Below are 18966 nucleotides of genomic sequence, written 5' to 3' on the forward strand. Positions count from 1 at the left end.
AGTGCAGTGGCACATCTCGGCTCACTGCAACCTCCACCTCCCTGGATCAAGCAATTCTGCTGCCTCAGCCTCCTGAGTAGCTGGGACTACAGGCGCCCACCACCATGCCCGGCTAATTTTTGTATTTTTAGTACAAACAGGCTTTCTCCATGTTGGCCAGGCTGGTCTCGAACTCCTGACCTCAGGTGATCCATCCACCTTGGCCTCCCAAAGTGCTGGGATTACAGGTGTAAGCCACTGCGCCCGACTGAGATGATCTATTTTCTTACAGTGTCTTACACTTAAATTATATTTTTGTGATTTGATTGTAATCAGAAGAATTCTATATCTGTCTTGGATAAAAAATACTATCAGATGTTATAACTAAGGTTTTTTTCTATTTTTTATTTTTACCTGCCGGATGAATAAACATATGTTTTCTTACAGGACTGAATTTGCTCTTAAAGAAATCATGTCCTCTGGAGGTGCTGAAGATGATATCCCACAGGGAGAGAGGAAAACAGTTACAGATTTTTGTTATCTTCTGGATAAATCTAAGCAACTGTTCAATGGGTTAAGGTGAGTGGACTCTTGATGTTTTGAACTTTTCTTTAGTTCTGCATTTGTTTTTTTTCTGGCTGATGTGTGGTAAGTTTCTGAAAATTACGAGTAGAATGTCATATAAATTTCTGTATTAGAGTGATCATTTTTTCTTTGACATCATTTTTAAAATTCTTAGATAAAAAAATAGGAAAAGAGGATAACTTACACTGTTTTAGTCAAGTTAAAAAGAGCTATTTTGTGAGATGGTTTTGTATGCATTACTCACAACAGATCTGATTTAAATCTGGTTTTGCACATTAGGGTGTTGAGGTCTGAGGAGCCTAAAAATGCATATGCAATTGAATGTGGAGCCTCCTATTGCATTTTTGGAATTTGTTTACTTGCTTGTTTCTTTTATTCTTTCTTTATTTGTTTTCTGGGATGAAATGTCTGTGCCTAAAGTAATGATGGTTACCTTTGTCTACCAGATCGGGGTGGTGATGGTGGGGGGTGGGTAGAAAAAGTAATGATGAGGTGTTATAAACCATGCTATTTATGATTTAAACTATATTTCAGTTCTTGAGAGTCTTAGGATATTCACTGACTTCAGACCTAAAGCTTCATTAGCTTAGTACCAGTTAGAAGAAAATTCATACAATAGGTAAAATTCTAGGGATAAACAGGTTTTATTTTTGAAAATTTATATAGGAAGGAGTGATTGTAAAGATAATAAGTTATTTTAATTTATGCTTTATTTATGGATAAAAATGAAATCTTTTTATCTTACATTTTACAATTGTATTATACATCCCCAGGTTTGGATGTATACTGGCAGGGTTTATTTTTAAACCAGATAATTTATCTTTTAAAAAAATTATGTGATTTTTTCAAATACCATTCTGTCTAAAGCTGCCCTTTTAATCATTCTCTTTTTCCTATATTCATTTGATTTGCTTCATGACACTTACCACTCTTAATATTATTTACTTGCTTATTATGTCTCTCCTGCATTAAAATGAAATGTCCATAAGAGCAGGCCCGTTTGTCACTGTTTCTCTAGTTTTTAAGCCCATGTCTTGCACATTGTAAAGGCTTTGTGAATATTCGTTAAATGGAGGATTCCAAAGGCAGTATTCTTAACTCCTGCACTCTGCTGCTTCCTATTTTATGCTGCAGAGGAGATGTTTGAGATCATGTTTGTCTTTGGCTTTATAAATTACTTGTGTCTTTTTAAAGAATATTTTCTTTCACTATTTTAATTCAGAAGTTTTCCTTGGTATGCCTGGGGTTTAAATCTTTTGTTTTCCTTTAATAGATTATTTTAAACCTCTTAAATTTGCATACTTAGACTTTTTTTTTTTCTTTGCCTTCCAGGTATATTTTTTTTCTTCAACATTTAATTGGCACCCAGTATGTACCACATTCTGTATTGGGTACAAAAATTCAGAGATAAAGCTAACAGTCCCTGCCCTCAATTATTCTATGACAAAATTGTAAAAAAATAAAACCCAAGGCAAACTTCTGCTCACAGCTAGCCTCAGCTTTAGCACATCTAGTGAAACTATTTCCCACATATCTATGTGCCTGTTGAAATTAAGTAAGTAAAAAGTTAAAAGAGGCCAGGCGCGGTGGCTCACGCCCGTGATCCCAGCACTTCGGGAGGCTGAGGTGGGAGGATCACTTGAGCCCAGGAGTTTGAGATCAGCCTGGGCAACATGGTGAAACCATGTCTCTACAAAAACATGAAAAAATTAGCTGGATGTGGTGGCGAGTGCCTCAAGTCACAGCTGCTCGGGAGACGGAGGCGAGAGGATTGGTCAAGCCCAGGAGATCGAGGCTTCAGTGAGCTGTGATCACACCACTGCACTCCAGCCTGGGTGACAGAGCAAGACCCTTAACCAAAAAATAAAAATAAAATCTTAAAGGGGTTACAGATTTAAAGGTAGGAAGGCATTTAAAAGCTTACATTTAAATCCCTTGTGTAACTTCTGGCACATGGGCTCTCAAACTTAAAACACTGACGTAGTTATAATAGCTTGGACCCCTTTTTTTTGAGACAGTTTTATGGAGCTATATTTATATACAATAAAATTTGCCCATTCAAAGTTTACAATTGAAAAGTTTGGTATGTTTGCAGAGTTGTGCAGCTATTACTACAATTTAATTTTAGATCATTTTAATCACCCCCAAAAGAAATCTAGTTCCTATTAGCAGTGATTCTACATTCTTCCAAACCCTAACCCCCTGACAACCACCAATCTACTTTTTGTCTCTATGGATTTACCTATTTTGGATATTTTATATATTAAATAATTGGAATCATACAATATGTGGTCTTCTATCATGGACTTCTTTCGTTAACATAATGTTTTTGAGGTTCATCTGTGTTATAGCATGTATCACTACTTTTATTAGTGATTAATATTCCATTGTAAAGATTTATCACAATTTGTCCAGTCATCAGTTGATAGACATTTGAGTTTTTTGGCTATCAAGAATAATAGTCCTGTGAACATTTGTATGCAAGTCTTTATGTGAGCGTAGGTTTTCTTTTTTTTTTTTGAGACGGAGTGTTGCTCTTGTCATCCGGGCTGGAGTGCAATGACACGATTTTGGCTCACTGCAACCTCTGCCTCTTGGGTTCAAGCAATTTTCCTGCCTCAGCCTCCCGAGTAGCTGAAATTACAGGTGCCTGACACCATGCCCAACTAATTTTTGTATTTTTGGTAGAGACAGGTTTCACCATGTTGGCCAGGCTGGTCTCGAACTCCTGACCTCAGGTGATCCACCTGCCTCGGCCTCCCAAAGTGCTGGGATTACAATTCTCTTGGCCATATACCAAGGAGTAGAATTCCTGGGTCATATGGTAATTCTGTGTTTAGCCTTTTGAGGACCTGCCAAACTGTTTTCCAAAGGGCCTCATCACCAGTAATGTGTTCCAGTTTCTCCTCATTCTCATCAACACTTATTATTTTCTGTCTTTTTGATTATAGACATCCTACTGGATGTAAATGGTGTCTCTTGGTGGTTTTGATTTGAATTTCCCTAATGTTGGGCATCTTTTTATGTGCTTATTAGCGATTTCTGTTTCTTCTTTGGGAAAATATCTGTTCTAATTCTTTGACCAGTTAAAAAATTGAATTATTTTTAAAATTATTAATTTTTTTTTTTTTTTTTTGAGACAGAGTCTCGCTCTGTCACCCAGGCTGGAGTGCAGTGGTGCGATCTCTGCTCACTGCAAGCTCTACCTCCCGGGTTCACGCCATCCTCCTGCCTCAGCCTCCTGAGTAGCTGGGACTATAGGTGCCCGCCACCACACATGGCTAATTTTTTGTATTTTTTAGTAGAGATGGGATTTCACCATGTTAGCCAGGATGGTCTGGATCTCCTGACCTCGTGATCCGCCCGCCTCGGCCTCCCAAAGTGCTGGGATTACAGGCGTGAGCCACCGTGCCTGGCCTAAAATTATTAATTTATAATTGTTTATATATTCTGGATACAAGTCACTTGTAAGATGTATGATTTGCAAATATATATTATCTTATTCTGTGGATTGTCTTTTACTTTCTTTCTTTTTTTTTTTTTTTTTTGAGATGAGGTTTTGCTCTTGTCCCCCAGGCTGGAGTGTGATGGCGCGATCTCGCTCACTGCAACCTCCGCCTCCTGGGTTCAAGCGATTCTCCTGCCCCGAGTATCTGGGATTACAGGTGCCTGCCACCACGCCTGGCTAATTTTTGTATTTTTCGTAGAGACGGGGTTTCACCATGTTGGCCAGGCTGGTCTAGAACTCCTGACCTCAGGTGATCCACCTGCCTTGGCCTCCCAAAGTGCTGGGATTACAGGCATGAGCCACCGCACCCAGCATGTCTTTTACTTTCTTAATGGTATTGTTTGAAGCACAAATGTTTTTAATTTTAATAAAGTTAAACTTGTCATTCTTTTCTTTCATTGCTTATACTTTTGGTATTGTATCTAAGAAATCATTGCCTAACTTAAGGTCGTGAAAATTTACTCCTGTGTTTTCTTCTAAGAGTTTTATAGTTTTAGCTCTTACATTTAGGTCTGTGATCCATTTTGAGTTCTTTTTATTTTAATTACTTTTTTTGAGATGGAGCCTTGCTCTGTCACCCAGACTGGAGTGCAGTGGCATGATCTCGGCTCAGTGCAGCCTCTGCCTCCCAGGTTCAAGCAGTTCTCCTGCCTCAGCCTCCCTAGTAGTTGGTGCCACCACACTGTATTCTTTTTAGTAGAAACAGGATTTCACCATGTTGGCCAGGCTGGTCTTGAACTCCTAACCTCAAGTGATCCGCCTTCCTCGGCCACCCAAAGTGCTGGGATTACAGGCATGAGCCACCATGCCCAGCCCATTTTGAGTTAATTTTTGTGTATGGAATGGGATGTTAGTTTTATGTTATTTTTTTTAATCAGAAAAACACTTCCGATTGTTTTGATTATTGCATATTTTTCATTTTTTCTTTTTAAACATTGATACATAATAATTTTACATATGTATGGGGTACAGGTGATATTTTGATACATACATACCATTGTAATGATCACATTATGGATTTGGGATATCCATCACTTCAAACATTTATCATTTATTTGTGTTGGGAACATTTCAAATCTACTCTTTGAGCTATTTTGAAATATAAATCTTATATCCCAGGTATGGAGTCATATCTTTTTAAGGTGCTGTTTTAAAATTTGACAGTACTAATAATGATAAATTTTGACCTGTCACCTGGAAGGGTGGATAAGCAAATATACCATGGATATATTTTCAGTGTTTTATGGAATGACCCTCTTCAATTTAAATAAGCTGTAATTGGCTGGGCACGGTGGCTCACATCTGTAATCCTGGCACTTTGGGAGGCTGAGGCGGGCAGATCATCTGAGGCCAGGAGTTCGAGACCAGCCTGGCCAACATGGTGAAACCCCATGTCTACTAAAAATACAAAAATTAGCCAGGCATGCTGGCATGCGCCTGTAATCTTAGCTACTCGGGAGGCTGAGACAGGAGAATCACTTGAAGCCGAGAGGCGGATGTTGCAGTGAGCCGAGATCATGCCACTGCACTCCAGCCTGGGTGACAGAGCAAGACTCTGTCTCTAACTAAATACATAAATAAGCCAGCCATAATTATTTATACAAAAATAGGTCTGTGGTGAGCAAACTATACATCTTCTCTGAATGCTTTTGGATTTTTGTTTGAGAGAGATGTGGTTGTCCAGTATAGCAGCCGTAGAAATGTTTTCTTGTTTTGTTTACATAAATGAAAGTGTCTCCAGGAGCAGTGGCTGACACCTGTAATCCCAGTACTTTGGGAGGCCAAGGCAGGAGAATCACTTGAAGCCAAGAGCTCCAGACCAGCCTGGCGACATAGGAAGACTCCATCTACCAAAAATTTAAAAATTAGCTGGGCATGGTGGTGTGTGCCTTTAGTCCCAGCAACTTGGGAGGCTGAGGTAGGAGGATCACTTGAGCCCAGGGGTTTGAAGCTGCAATGAGCTATGTTATGCCACTGTACTCCAGCCTGGGCAATGCAGTGAGACCTTGTCCCTTTTATAAAAAGAAAAAAAAGTGTTCTTTTTTCAATATTAGACCTTGATTATAAAGGGCTGTCTTTATCAGTTTTGTAGGCCTTCCTTAAAGTTCCCTGTGGTGGTGGGTTGGAGGTGTGTATTGGCATTCTTGTCTACACTGCTCTCCTTGTTTCCTGTGTAAAGAAGATCTTTGAGTTATGTCAGTCAGAAACCTGTTTTCTTTCGAGTGTTGATGTTGCTTTATGAGCATTTCTTTAGAAAGGGACAAGATTTATTTCGGAATAATTATGAGGTTTTTTTGGTTGCTATCCCCCTGTGCCCACCCCCACCCCCTTATTTAAATTGGTCTGAGTAGGTCCATGGTCCTTATAGAGAAAAAGAAATGTATTGGTAGTGGTCTGGACCAGCATTGGCTTTTGGGGAAATGGAATGAAGTGGGATCCAGCTGGAATAGTGTCAGTTTTTAATATTAAGCCCTTTCCCTCTAGCATTCTTTTCACTGTTAGTGCTTGTCTTTTTTTTTTTTTCTCTGCTTTTCCACAGGTTCTAACATGCTTTTCTTTTCACTTTCTTTCTTCAATTCATGAACTGTGTGTTAAACTTATTACTGAAGTATACTTGACTTGCAGAAAAGTGCACATGCTGTAAGTGTGTTTTTAAGAAACTGAATACATCCATGTGACTTGTATTCAGATGAAGGGGTAGAACACACAGCACCTCACAAACCTCCCCTGTTGTATTCCCTGTTGGACTTTTAACTCATTATGAGCAGAGTGAAAAAGGGCATTTCAGTGCATGAAAGGTTTCAGATTTTTGTATCATGTCTCATTTGGGATATAATAAATTCTCTTTTTACTCTTGGAGGTGTGTCTTTCCACATTATATTAAGCTGTTCATCTAAGTTGTCAGAGCCTTTCATTTTCCCAGCTGTGAATATCTTAATGAAGTATTTTTCTCAGCTGAAAATACCTTATTATAGTATGTGCATAATAGTTTATCTCTTCTTTCCACTCACTGTGTAAGAAAACATAATCCAAAAAAATAAGAATTGGATAAAATGAATGTTTCGCATATAATGGCTCTTGCATGTAGTTGCAATAGTAATGAAGTGAGAATAATGTTAGAAAAAGCTTTGAATACTGTCAGAAAATGATCAAAAGCCCAAGTGCTTGCAGGGTTCTGGTTGCCATGGTGACTAAGACTGTCGAAGCAGAATGGAATACTTAGTGGGATTATATAAGGCAGCATCTCGAGACATGTATTTGAGAAACACAGCTGTGTCTATCAGTGATATCCCTAACTTGCAGTGTTTTGCAAAGGCAGAGGCCTCCAAGTCGCTAATTATTTGACTCCAGAGGTGCAAATACACAAAGCCAAAGAAGGCTTGGAGGCCACTGATAGTATATATAATATTATTATTGTAGTACATATAATAGTATATATAGTGTGAATGTGTGTGTATATGTGTATTTTTAATTGGGAGGTGCCCCAAAGTGAAGTGTACTAGTCTTAAATGAAAATAATTACAGAAATTATTTGTATTAAATATGCTCCCGGCCAGGTGCGGTGGCTCACGCCTGTCATCCCAGCACTTTGGGAGGCTGAGGCAGGCAGATCACATGAGGTCAGGAGTTCGAGACCAGCCTGACCAACATGGAGAAACCCCATCTCTACTAAAAATTAGCCGGGCGTGGTGTCACATGCCTGTAATCCCAGCTACTTGGGAGGCTGAGGAAGGAGAATCGCTTGAACCCGGGAGGCGGATGTTGTGGTGAGTCGAGATCGTGCCATTGCCTCCAGCCTGGGCAACAAGAGCGAAACTCCATCTCCTAAGACAAGATCCGATCAGATCAGATCTCCCAGTATTCAACTTAAGAAAGAAAGTTTCTATAATGCTTCCTTTAGAAGCCTGTTCTTAGGATTCCCTTTTTCCTAAAGAGGACAACTGAGAAATTAACGGTTTGTTCCATTGACCCCTTCTTCCCCTCTCCTTCCCTTTTCTTCTTCTTCTTCTCTTTTCTTCTTTCCTCCCTCTTCTCCTTCTCCTTCTTCAGAAAATTAATATTCTCTTAGAGGCTAGTTCTGCAAACTGGTAATGGCAAGGTTATTGTTATTGAAATAAATAACCATGTTATTTTAGAGATTATACCCTAAACTGTCTGTACACACTTGTGATATAGGCTGTCATTTTATATGGCTTACCACCAAAAGAATTGGACTTGCCTTTGAGGTAGACTGCCACCAGAGTACAGTAGGTATCTTGATCACATGCTCTCGAAAATCATTGATTGACTAGGCTGGGCATAGTGGCTCTTGTCTGTAATCCCAGCACTTTGGGAGGCTGAGGTGGGCAGATCACTTGAGGTTGGGAGTTCGAGACCAGCCTGACCAACATGGTGAAACCCCATCTTTACTAAAAATACAAAATTACCTGGGCATGGTGGCACACACCTGTAATCCCAGCTACTTGGGAGTCTGAGGCAGGAGAATTGCTTGAACCTGGGCAGCGGAGGTTGCAGTGAGCCGAGATCACGCCATTGCATTCCAGCCTGGGCAACCAGAGTGAAATTCCATCTCAAAAAAAAAAAAAAAAAAAAAAAGAAAATCATTGACTGATAGAAATTTAATATAAGCCACAAATGTTATTTTAAATTTTCTAGCCACATTAAAAACTAAAAAGAAACAAGTGAAATTAATTTTAATATTTGATCCAATAAATCAAAAATATTCTACTTCATCATAAATCGATAGAGAAAAATTAGTGGTGAGATATTTTACATTGTTTTTTATACTAAGTCTTTGAAACACAGTGAGTATTTTACACTTACATACATTTCAGTTAAGATTAACTACATTCAAGTACTTAGTAGCCATGTGTGGCTGTTTGCTCAGGCAAAATTCCTCCCAGTTTTAGTTTCTGTTCTCATAATGGCCCACTGTGCTTTCTGGTGAATCCATATTGGCTATTTTGGGGTTGTCTTCTTCACTGGTCCATGAGATGTTCCCAGTTTTGCTTTCTTTGTCTCCTCCAGCATAGATGCTAATAGCTTGCAGGTCTTTTGGCTGTTGGTAATTTGTCTCCAACTACCTGGGATTTGATGGTTACCATATTACTGTATTAGTTTGCTATGGCTGCCATAACAAGGTGCCATAGACTGAGTAGCTTAAACGGCAGAAATGCATTTTCTCACAGTTCTGGAGGCTGGAAGTCCAAGATCAAGGTGTCAGCAGATTCAGTTTCTTCTGAGCCCTCTCTCCTTGGATTGCAGATGGATGCCTCCTTCCTGTGCTCTCACATGGTCATCTTTGCATGCATTTATGCCCTGGTGCCTCTTTGTATGTCCTAATGTCTTCTTCTAAGGAGGCAACTTATATTGTATTAAAACCTTTCCTAAAGACTTCTTTTTAATTGCCTCTTTAAAGGCCCTATCTCCAGATACAGTGAAATTCTGAGATACTGGGAGTTAGAACTTCAGTGTACGAGTTTTGGGAATAACAATTCGGCCCATAACCCTTGGTTTTCTTGAAATGTTATCAGTGGGTTTTGCTTTATTATCTGTTTTTTCTGCCTGTGTTGGGAAGGTATCTGAATAGATTGAATACTATGCTGTCACCATTTCCCCAGAATCTAGAAAATTAGCTATTTAAATGCTATACTAAAATATTAATAAAATAGATGAATATATTCTATCATAATATAATATATTCTATCAAAGTCAGTATAACCTGGTCTTATATGTTAGCTCCCTCTAAGATCTTGTCAGGTCTTACTAGAAACATAGAGCATCTTCCCCTTTAAAGTTGCTGGTAGAAGCTGGATCGGGAATTGGTTAGGGGAGAGGTAGTTGTAGTTAGTTCTTTTTTTTTTTTTAAATTTCAGTAGGTTTTTGGGGAACAGGTGTGTTTGGTTACATGAATAAGTTCTTTAGTGGTGATTTGTGAGATTTTGATGCACCCATCACCCAAGCAGTATATACTGTACCCAATGTGTAGTCTTATTCCTCACGCCCCTCCTACCCTTTCTCGAGAGTCCCCAAAGTCCATGTGTCATTCTTATGTCTTTGTATCCTCATAGCTTAGCTTCCACCTATGACTGAGAACACGTGATGTTTGGTTTTCCATTCGTGAGTTACTTAGAATAATGGTCTCCAATTCCTTCCAGGTTGCTGAAAATGCCATTATTTCATTCCTTTTATGGCCTATCTCATATATGTGTGTGTGTGTATATATATATATATGTGTGTGTGTGTGTGTGTGTGTGTGTATATATATATAGATGTGTATATATATCACAATTTCTTTATCCACTTGTTGATTGATGGGCACTTGGGCTGGTTCCATATCTTTGCAATTGCAAATTGTGCCATTATAACCATGTGTGCATATCTTTTTTGTATAAATGACTTCTTTTCCTCTGGGTAGATACCCAGTAGTGGGATTGCTGGATCAAATGGTAGTTTTACTTTTAGTCATTTAAGGAATCTCCACACTGTTTTCCATAGTGGTTGTACTAGTTTACATTCCCACCAGCAGTGTAAAAGTGTTCACTTTTAACCACATTCAATAGTGGTTAGTTTTTAAGATTCTTCAGGAGGAGTATAGAGAGAAAATTAAAAAGCTATGTTAAGAACCCTGAAGAATTCATTAAATCCTCAAAACAATATCATTAGTGTCTATTATCTTGGGTCTACAGATGAGAAAAACAAAGCTTTGCCAGATAAAGTCATAGCCTATGTTAATGTGATAGATTATAATTTGAGAAGTGCTACTTCCGAGAAGTTTTTCCTCAATTTAGGAGCAAGGATTCCAAACACAGACGAATGTTTGACTCTAAGAATAGAGGCAGGCCAGGCACAGCGACTCATGCCTGTAATTCCAGCACTTTGGGAGGCCAAGGCCAGAGGATTGCCTGAGCTCAGGAATTTAAGACCAGCCTGGGCAACAAAGTGAGACCCCGTCTACAAAATAAAAAATATAGCTGCGTGTGGTAGTGCATGCCTGTAGTCCAGCTGCTCGAGGTTGAGGCGAGAGGATTGCTTGAAGCCAGGAGTTCAAGACCAGCCTGAGCAACACAGCGAGACCTCATCTGTATAGAAAATTGTAAAAATTAGCTGGCCAGGTGCGGTGGCTCATGCCTATAATCCCAGCACTTTGGGAGGCTGAGGTAGGCAGATCACTTGAGGCCAGGAGTTTGAGATCATCCTGGCCAACATGGTGAAACCCCATCTCTACTAAAAACACAAAAATTAGCCGGAAAATGAAAATTAGCCAGGCATGGTGGTGCATGCCTAAAAATGTCACAGGATCCTTAGGGTGTTATTTTTCCAGCCAGAAACCTCTGTGGCTAGTGGCACCTTTGCCTGAGTTTTGCTTGGGCTCACTGGGCTTGTTCCCCCTACTCAGCCTGGCAGGTTGTGCTTGGCTCATGCTACTGGCCCAGATCCCCCACCTGCCAAGGGTAGGCCAGGTATGGAGCAGCGAGGGGTGTGTTAGTGAGTGGACATGGGGTCTGGCCACTGCGCACAGCCAAGCAAGCTAGCTGCCGTGGTGGGGCAGGCATCTCCAGGCACTGGCGCCATGCAAAGCTGCAGCTGGATTAGATATACCTCAGGCAGCTTCCACTGCAGGCACTCACATCTGGACGAGGGGAACGTGGTGGTGCCCAGAAGCTTGGAGACTCCAGGAACCGCAGAGCCCCAAAGAGGATGTCACATCCCTGGCTCAGGGAGCCCATAGGTCTGGACTCCCAAAGGGCCTGAGCTCTTTCCTTCTCATTGCCCACAACGTGGCGAGCAAGGGGGCATATTTCAGCCCTGTTTGTGTTACCATTTTTTGAGTCCCAGAATTTGCCAGGTCCTGATTTCTTGTCCTGCGCCCAGGAAGAATGAGGTGTGTGGCCACCTGGAGGGTGAACAAGGTGGAGAGGAGCTTCACTGAGTGACAGAAGAGCTCTCAGGAGACCCCTAGTAAGTAGCTCCTTTCTGCAAGCAGGTTGTCCAGGCAAGTGTCCAGCTCTTAGCAGAGAGGAGACCTGTAGTAGGTTGCTCCTTCCTGCAGGTAGATCATCCCAGCAAGTGTCCAGCTCTCAGCAGAAACGAGTGGGTAGCTCCTTTCTGTAGGCATGTCATCCCAGAGAGGGTATGAGTCTGGCTGTCTGGGGTTATTTTGTGCTCAGAATGGTGGAAGTGTGTGCTGATTGGCCCATGGGAGGCCATGGATGGGCCTGGAAAAAGCACCCTGAGTTCTCACTCTGGGCCATGGACTTCAACCAGAACTGGCAGCCTCATCCCCCCAGGCCCCCCTCCCATGCTCGTCAGTACCCAAAGTCTGGAGGGGGCCGAGGCAGCAGGGGGCTTGTGTGTCAGTGCCGTCATGAGCACACCCAGTCAGTTGTGACAGCTCCCAGGCTTGGCCACAACTTTGCTCCATCCCAGAGTGGGTGCCAGGAGCTGGGAGAGGCCAGGGAGCAGGATCAGGTACTTTCAAGCATGTGGGGGTAGCGAGCTGCTTAAGACCCTGAGAACGCAGGGAAGCATGGGTCCAAAGCTGCAGCTGGGTAGCTGCAGCTGTACCCAGGAGCGCTGGGCTCCCACCCCTCCAACTCAGTAGGTGGCCTGGCTTCCACCTGTTCCTGGCCTCCACCCATTCTGCGGAGCATGCAGCACTGGCCACAACTTCCCCACTGCAGTCGGCATCCCTGAAGCAGCTGCTCCAGATGGGCTGCCACCACCATCATAATCCCGGCTACTTGAGAGGCTAAGGCGTGAGAATCACTTGAACCTGGGAGGGAGAGGTTGCAGTGAGTGGAGATCGCACCACCGTACTCCAGCTTGGATAACAGAGTGAGACGCTGTCTCAAACAAAAATGTTAGCTGAGTGTGGTGCTATGCACCTGTAGTCCCAGCTACTCAGGAGGCTGAGGCAGGAGAATTGCTTGAACCCAGGAGTTTGAGGCTGCAGTGAGCTATGATCATGTCATTGCACACCAGCCTGGAGGAATAGAGTGAGACCTTGTCTTTAAAAACAAACAACAAAAAAAAACCACTGGGTCTACCAATGGGTAAAAGCAGATACTGATGCTAAACAAGGAAATGCTCAATTGGGCTTTGCAAGTCTCAAATGCAGTTTGGTCTCGTATACACATGAACACAGAAACATGGATTGGAACAAAGATGTCCCAGTAATATAGTCCTCTCTGTTTAAACAAGAATGTGTGAGTGGGGCAGTGTGCTCTTTGACTGAAAACCTGATTCAGAGAAGTTGGCTTATTCCTTTGCCTTTGACCACAGCTTTGTTGGAGGTCAGCAGCATCCTAAGAGCCAGGGAGCAGGCCAGGCACAGTGGCTCACGCCTGTAATCCCAGCACTTTGGGAAACCAAGGTAGGTGGATCACTTGACGTCAGGAGTTCAAGACCAGCCTGACCAACGTGGCGAAACCTCATCTCTACTAAAAATACAAAGCAATTAGCTGGGCGTGGTGGCAAATGCCCGTAATCCCAGCTACTCAGGAAGCTGAGGCATGAGAATTGCTTGATCCTGGGAGGCGGAGATTGCAGTGAGCCAAGATCATGCCACTGCACCCCAGCCTAGGTGAAGTGAGACTCTGTCTGGGAAAAAAAAAAAAAAAAGCCAGGGAGCAGAATGTGGTCCCAGAAAAGAACTAAGAACTTTACTTGCATACAAAATCTAGATGGTTATTCCATATGGTAGAAAAGAGCATTGGATTAGGAGGTAGAAGGTTTGAATTTGAACCATAGCTCTACAGCTTACTGGCTATGATTCCTAAGTAACTTCCTGTATGTATGTTTCTCTTTGTATATGTGTGTGTGTGTGTGTGTGTGTGTATATACATACATACATACATACATACACATACTCTGGTGGAAGCCATGCACTTAGGGACTGGACTAAGGAAAGAGAAGTTAGTGGAAGAGATTGTAAGGACAGAAAAAAGTGTTACAAGTTGGTGAGAAAGTGGTGAACAGTGTAGTGCCATAGAGAGGACTGATAAAGAAGGACTGAAAGATGCCCCTTGGACTTGGATTTTAGGTGTACGTAGGGATCAATGATCTTAGCTAATTCAGTTTAGTAAAGATGGGGGATTTACAGGAAATTTACAGAGATTTCCTGAGTTTTGCGATCTCAGCGTTACATTGGAAACATCCCTGATAATCAGGTTTAATTATTCGCACTGCATTTCTTCCTACCATAGTCTCCTGAGTTCTACTGATAGAACTGAGGATTTCAATAGAGATTAGTGTCATACTTTTACTTTCCTCCAAAATCTTGGAAAAAAGAATATGATTAGCTAATTTATAACATAGGTGCCTTTGCAAAATGTGAAATATAAGGTCATTTAAATTATGGGGTAATTCAGAGCCCTATTTAATTTAATTCTATGGACCATTAATTTCCTGTCTTTGCTGACAGTAATAATGACCAAATGATATATTCAGAGTTTAAAATCAGAGTCAAGCTCTGAGTAGTAGAGGAGTTTTTTTTGAAACTCTTTATAGAGTACCTTAGTTAATTTTAGATGCTGATCATATAGTGGTTCGTATATTAACTTCTGTGATATGGCTCATTAGAAAAAGGATGATCATAGGAGTTTTCCTAGGGGAAAATTTAAATTTAAACCCTATTTTGAAAAAGAAACTGGTGTCTTTATAACTGATTTAGACTGGAATAGTAGATATTCTAAATTCTTTTGAGGAAAATAGTATAGAAGTTAGCCAACATTGTTCATAGCTATAAATAGGAAAATATTTATATATTACAGCTTACTGTTAGGAGCCCTAGTATAGCATTTTAGATCACTTTATATGTACTTTTAGCCTGCATACAACGTCCCCTTCCTTTATAACCCTTTTTACTTGACACCTGAAATAAAACACTGGCTTCTAGTTCTGTTTTCTCCCTTAACAGGATGTATTACTGAGATTTATTAATTTTATCAATTTTGGAAACTCAAAGAAACTTGCAGGCAAATGCTTACTTGAAAAATTGCCTAAAGACTTGATAGTATCCTTAATGAAACACAATAATTGTCAGTTGTCACAAAGTTGGTGTTGCTGACAAATGCTTGTACATAATAATACAATCTTCCTAACAGCAGCAGCTTCATAAGAGTCTTAAAGTTTCTAGCAGCAACTTACATTTAAAAATACCTGATTAGGTCTTCCTAATGTAACCTCTCATTAGAGATCCATGGAGACATAAAAAAGATGAAAACACAATAAATGTGGGAAACTAATATCTACAGTTAACCTATTTCTGTAATCTGAAATGAATTTCAGCTTATAAGGAAAATGGAAATGGATTTTTAACATGCAGTTTTAAACTTGCTAATTCTTGCTATTGTGCCTGAAAATTTCAGGTAGGAAAACATTTTGCTTTTTTATCCATTAACTTAACATCTGGTACAAAAATGCAGATCTTTTTTCACTCTTCACTTCCACCTACAGAAATTGACCTTTCATATTGTGTAGCTATTCAAATTTATTAGTATGAAGATATTTATTACAGCATTTTTAAAATGGGGAGGCTGGGTGCGGTGGCTCACACCTGTAATCCCAGCACTTTGAGATGCGAAGACGACAGATCACTTGAGGTCAGTAGTTCAAGACCAGCCTGGCCAATATGGTGAAACCCCTCTCTATTAAAAATACAAAAAAAAAAAATTAATTGGACATGGTGGTGTGCACCTGTAATCCCGTCTACTCAGGAGGCTGAGGCAGGAGAATTGCTTGAACCCAGGAGGCAGAGGTTGCAGTGAGCCAAGATTGTGCCACTGCACTCCAGCCTGGGCAACAGAGTGAGACTCTGTCTCTAAATAAATAAATAAATAAATAAACAAACAAAACAGGGAAAAACTAGAAAGAATATAAATGTTCATCAGGAAGATATTGATTAAATAAGTTGGTTCATTATATAATACTTTGTACACAGTAAATATTGATATAATTCTCTATGTATTAAAGAAACCTGATGTATTCTTAAATAGACATGTAGCAGGACCTTATATGTAGTTTTATCCCATTGGTGCAAAATAATGGAAAATCTCATGTATATACTTAAATGTGCACAGAGAAAGAAATCATTCTTTTTTGTTTGTTTCTTGAGACAGAGTCTCACTCTCACTCAGCCAGGCTGGAGTGCAGTGGCACGATTATGGCTTACTGCAGCCTTGACCTCCGGGATTCAAGCAATCCTCCCACCTCAGCTACCCAAGTAGCTGGGACCACAGGCACCGGCCACCACACTTGGCTAATTTACTGTATTTTCTTATAGAGACAGGCTCTCCCTATGTTGCCCAGGTTGGTCTCGAACTCCTGGACTCAAGTAATCCTCCCACCTCAGCCTCCCAAAGTGCTGGGATTATAGGTGTGAGCCACAGTGCCCTGCCAAAATCATTCTTATTGGTGGTTGTTTGTGGGGAATAAAGTTGAAAGGAGAAGCAAAAGAGCATTGTTTTTACTTTTTCCTATATATACTTTATAGTATTTTTGCTTTCTAAGAGACTTTTATTATTTTCATAATTGAAAAGGAAAGAAACATAAGGTCTCTGTGATAGATTGTTTGTAAAATGATTCCCTTCCCTGAATCCATACTTATTACTAGTTCCCTGCCATACTGCCTCTGGGTTGGGCTAATAGTTTTGCTTTGGCCAGTGGGACAGTTGCAAACATAATCTAAATACTTGAAAAATGCACATTAGAGCTTGTCTTCTCTTCTGCAACTCTTAAAACCTTGTAACCAGGCCCCATATAAATAAACCCAAGCTGGTCCTGGACATTTGAGAGAGGCCACAGACCACTAGCTGTCTGAGCTGCCTGAGTGAGATCTGACTGAGACTGGCAGAAGTGTCCAACTGAACTCAGATCTAATTGCCTACCCACAAAATGATTAGCGACTACATGGTTTTCGTTTTAAGCTTCTGAGTTTGGAAGTGGCTTGTTATGCAGCAAAAGTTAATCGATAAAAGTCTCCAGTGGTGAAATCAGCACCTGCCCTTCTGCGTTTTTTTACTGCTTTATGAGATACCCAGATTGCTATCTTTTTCTTTTTTTTTTTTTTGAGAGGGAGTCTCGCTCTGTTGCCAGGCTGGAGTGCAGTGGTGTGATCTCGGTTCACTGCAACCTCCACCTCCCAGGTTCAAGCAATTCTCCAGCCTCAGCCTCCCGAGTAGCTGGGACTGCAGACACGTGCCACCACGCCTAGCTATTTTTTTTGTATTTTTAATAGACACAGAGTTTCACCATGTTGGCCAGAATGATCTGCTCTCTTGACCTCATGAACCACCCACCTTGGCCTCCCAAAGTGCTGGGATTACAGGCATGAGCCACGGCGCCCGGCCCCAGATTGCTACTTCTAAAAATTAAGCAGAATGTAAGAGAGGGAAGAAATATTGTCACTGTCACAGTATACATACTGAGAGCTATGAAACCAATGAGTAAAGATCAATTGGCCGTGTATAAAAAACTTTCAGAAGATTGTCTTCTGTAATAAAATGCCACAAATCATGGCTTCTGTGAAAGAGCATAGAACTATAAGGAGATAACAGGCTAAGTTTAAATAAAGCAAGAAAGATGTTCAGGAAAGCAAAAATGCAGTCTCAGGATTAAAATTCACATCAAAGACAATAGAGTAGAACTGATACTTAGACAAGATGCTGCGCCTCAGTGTGATGTGACCGCAGACTGATCCTACTGATACTTCAAAACATTTAGCTAGTGATATTCAGGAAGAACTGGAGATGATCTCTCAGTATCCTGAGAAAATGATAAATATGAAGTCAAGAGAATGAAGATGATACAACTGAATAATTACCAATATTTTTGATGGAGAAATCAGAAAAGTTTCAATAGAAAAAGTAAAGATGAAATTTTAAAAAACATTTTACAGCATTTGGAAAACATCTAGGTAAGCAGATCAAGAGGACATATTCAGAAAACATGCTGGTTTGGGGGAAAAATTATTTGGAGACACACAGCTGCTGGCCAAGAAATAGCAGCTCAAAAGGAAATCATAAATTAGATGTCATGGTATTACAGGCTTGATGGACTACTGATGTGCACTGCACCCAGTTTATCTCAAGAAAAACATTTTAACAAAACATAGCAGGTTGAGCTAGCCACACTGATAGGCCTTGTTTTGTGGCTTTCTCAATGATGCTTTAAAAGGAAACTGTTTCATTTGAATTATTTCTTTTCCTTTTTTGAGGTAGAGTCTTGTTGGACTGGTGGCGCAATCTTGGCTCACTGCAGCTTTGACCTCCTGGGCTCAATTGATCCACCCACCTCAGCTACCTGAGTAGCTACCACTACAGGCCTTTGCCACCATGCCTGGCTAATTTGTTTATTTTTTTTTGTAGAGACAGGGTTTTGCCATGTTGCCCAGGCTGGTCTTGAACTCCGGGCTCAAGTGATCTGCCCGCCTTGGCCCCTCAAAGTGCTGGGATTACAGGCATGAGCCACTGCACTGACCTGTTATTTCTTATTTTGATGGCCCCAAAAATGGGCACAAGTAATTCTTTTTTTTTTTTTTCCTGAGATGGAGTTTCACTCCCATCGCCCAGGCTGGAGTGCAATGGCACAACCTCCGCCTCCCAGGTTCAAGCAATTTTCCTGCCTCAGCCTCCCAGGTAGCTGGGATTACAGGCGCTCGCCACCAGACCCAGCTAATTTTTTGTATTTTTAGTAGAGACGGGTTTTCACCATGTTGGTCAGGCTGGTCTCAAACTCCTGACCTCAAATGATCCGCCTGCCTTGGCCTCCCAAAGTGCTGATATTACAGGCTTGAGCCACTGCACCCGGCCAAGAAATTCTTCTATAAAACCCTTTCCTTTAGGCAGTTAGATCACTAATAGTCTTAGACAGCCAATGAAACAGAAATACAA

At 41.0% G+C, this 18966-nt stretch overlaps 1 protein-coding gene across 8 annotated transcripts in view; it reads left to right on the plus strand.

Annotated features, from left to right (window-relative positions):
- The window catches only part of SCAI (suppressor of cancer cell invasion), a 195020-nt gene that overhangs the window by 88636 nt on the left and 87418 nt on the right, over positions 1 to 18966 (plus strand). For all 8 annotated transcript variants that reach the window (XR_010119972.1, XR_010119973.1, XR_008656491.2 and 5 more), the window contains one exon: positions 427 to 558. Coding sequence is in view for 3 of the 8 variants with exons in the window: in XM_055271089.2 (XP_055127064.1) it covers positions 427 to 558 (132 nt within the window). In the remaining 5 variants the exon portion in view is untranslated. The remainder of the gene's footprint in view (positions 1 to 426; positions 559 to 18966) is intronic.

This window comes from Symphalangus syndactylus, chromosome 3 (genome assembly GCF_028878055.3).
Source record: "Symphalangus syndactylus isolate Jambi chromosome 3, NHGRI_mSymSyn1-v2.1_pri, whole genome shotgun sequence".
NCBI lineage: Eukaryota > Metazoa > Chordata > Mammalia > Primates > Hylobatidae > Symphalangus > Symphalangus syndactylus.